The sequence below is a fragment of the Ostrinia furnacalis genome, unplaced genomic scaffold (genome assembly GCF_004193835.3).
Source record: "Ostrinia furnacalis isolate ACB-3 unplaced genomic scaffold, ASM419383v2 OfSCF1268, whole genome shotgun sequence".
Classification (NCBI taxonomy): Eukaryota; Metazoa; Arthropoda; class Insecta; order Lepidoptera; family Crambidae; genus Ostrinia; species Ostrinia furnacalis.
Genome location: NW_021131507.1, coordinates 721,245 through 723,758, shown reverse-complemented (window position 1 = coordinate 723,758; position 2,514 = coordinate 721,245). Strand labels below are relative to the sequence as shown.

The window sequence follows — 2,514 nt, the reverse complement described above, 5'->3', positions numbered from 1 at the left end:
TGCGCGAAAGAGTATGACAATCATTCATCTTCACTAAATTACACGTCTCTACAGTAGTAGGATTATCCTTATTATTCGTAAAAATACACTTTATTGAAGACAAAAAAAATACTTTCATGTAGCATACAATTGAACACGTGAATAGCATATTCTTACTTCACCTAATCGCTATTTATAGCTCTCTAAACATTTTCAGGAGAAGGCCATACGTGACCTAGATGTTACGAAGAAAAATCCATTAAAATCAAACATTTAATGCGGGTTTATATACTTTCGTCTATAAATAAAGATAATTATTTTGTTACTCAGTGTACTAGAATGAATGAAGGTTATCAACGTAATTGTAGGGCTATACGTGTAAATCATTAATAAATATTTATAAAAGTTATTTGACGCAGTGCAGCTATTTGAAGTTGCAATGAATCAATAGATTTTTTCTTTCAAAATACTTTAATAATGGATATAAATTGTCACTTACACATAGATAAGCTTGAGTGTGGAAAATAGGTATTTTACATGTAGTTCACGACACATATTCCACAGTAGGTAATGTAGAGTTATCATCACTGTATAGTTCACTTAGAAAATAAAGCTTTCTTTTGATTCTAAAACTCCAAAGAACACAAGTACCAATAATGTCACCAAAGCAACCGGCACCACTGACGTTGCTGAAGATCTACACTGCAAAACTTCGCTAACGCATGGTTCTCTAATTCGAACCAATACGTCAGGTTGGTCTACGAAAAGACCGTCAATACCAGTTCTGAGGAATGCCAGCATTTCTCCTGCTGTGTCCCCAATAGCGTCCGGCGATGTGTCATTGCTGCGAAACTCAGCTGGGAGAAAAGAATTCTCTGATCGGAACGTGAAAGGGTGAACCTTCAATCCAGCAGCATGAGCGTTCTCTACGAAAGGAGTAGGATCTCCTAACGTATCATTAACAGTGCGAGGGATAATATACGCCTTCTCCGGACCAACTGCGTAAGCGTAACTAGCAATTTCTCTTAGTCCTTCTGGTGTTGCCATCGAAAGATATGTGACGTTTGTGCCCAACACAAACTGATCATAAGGCTGACTTGCCCCTAGCAGCTGGAGCAACCGCAGATCAGTAAGAGTTTTGAGTTCTTTCAAGTTGCTAATTTCAAATGACTGGATATACGCAGGGGCATCAGGACCACGGTAACCGTTGCTGTGAAATGCTTCAACTACAGGTTCTTCCATGGCCAACCCCAATTGCTGAAAGTAGGTGCCATGTTTAAGCTCTGGATAGACGCCAATTTCCCGACAGTAAATGGTTTCCATGCTTTTGGCTAACTCTATAATTTCTTGGAACGTGGGTACATCGAACGCTCCATCCATTCTAGCGTTGCCAGGTCTGTTGGCCGGGATGCGTTCTATGGCGCGTAATGTTTTGATTTCGGCGAGAGTGAAGTCTTCAGTGAACCAGCCGCTGACAGTGACTCTATCGACGGTTTTTGTTTGGTAGCGCGATGCAAACTCGGGGTGGGAGGCGACATCTGTGGATAGGCCGAGTTCATTGTCATGTCTTGCTATGAGGTGACCGTCTTTTGTCATGACCAGGTCGGGTTCGATGTAATCGGCTCCCATCGTGACGGCCAAGGCGTAAGCTCCCAGCGTGTGTTCCGGAACATAGCCGCTGGCCCCGCGGTGAGCGATGACAAGAGGACCACAGGCATCTGCTGACATCAACTGGGAACTGGCACGTGCTGATACGCTCAGGAGACAGATGCTGAAGCACCGCATCCATAGCTTGAAGCTACTCATATTTAATACCACTTTGCAAGTTGTTTTCAAATAACATTAAATTCCAAGGTAACGTCACGCTGCTATTGTAACCCGATAATGTCTGTCGCGCTAAAAACACAAATCATAAAAATATATTGTAGGATTAACAGTTGTTTCCTATGTAAGTACATGTAAATACAAAACAGTTTACACTTGTTATCTGCGAACGAACCATGCATGAAACACTTAGGTAATTCAGTTTCTTTGTCGATTACAATAAAACATGTTTTTAAAAGATTCACTCTTTTGACTTTTATGAATCATTTACACAACAAAGAACATGTTAGATATTTATTTTATTTATATCAGTTACCTACTACGATACCTTTACCTGAAGGAACTTTCCGTAGGCTGGATCAAACTGGTGAATAATAATTAGGTAAAAAAGTGATGACCTTAAATCAAGCAAGGAATACATTTCGGACATTCGTGCACTTTTCTACTGCTGTGGCATTCTTCATTTCATTAATTACAAACTGAAACAAAAAAAAATGATTTTCTGATTTAATAGATTTGTGCCCGATCATACCAGCTCTCCCCAAGCCACTGATAAGATTTCGCGATCACTAGGTATAATGCCTTTAATTGCCCCATTATCATACGTCATACTACGAGTATGTGGCAACATGCAAGAATCGCTCCAACGTTAGTCATTGTCAATCAGACATGTAGTGTACTTATTCGTGGCAGAAAACAGCGTAGGTTAAC

At 40.2% G+C, this 2,514-nt stretch overlaps 1 protein-coding gene across 1 annotated transcript; it reads right to left on the bottom strand.

Moving 5' to 3' along the window:
- Window positions 1-322: 322 nt before the first annotated feature.
- LOC114352163 (glycerophosphodiester phosphodiesterase GDPD6-like) lies at window positions 323-2,241 on the bottom strand. The gene is made up of 2 exons (XM_028303656.1): window positions 2,138-2,241; window positions 323-1,875 (listed from the first exon to the last, which is right to left on the bottom strand). Exon 2 carries the CDS (start codon window positions 1,783-1,785, stop codon window positions 580-582), a length of 1,206 nt encoding a protein of 401 aa, XP_028159457.1. The 5' UTR covers window positions 1,786-1,875; window positions 2,138-2,241; the 3' UTR covers window positions 323-579.
- Between the last annotated feature and the right edge of the window lie 273 nt (window positions 2,242-2,514).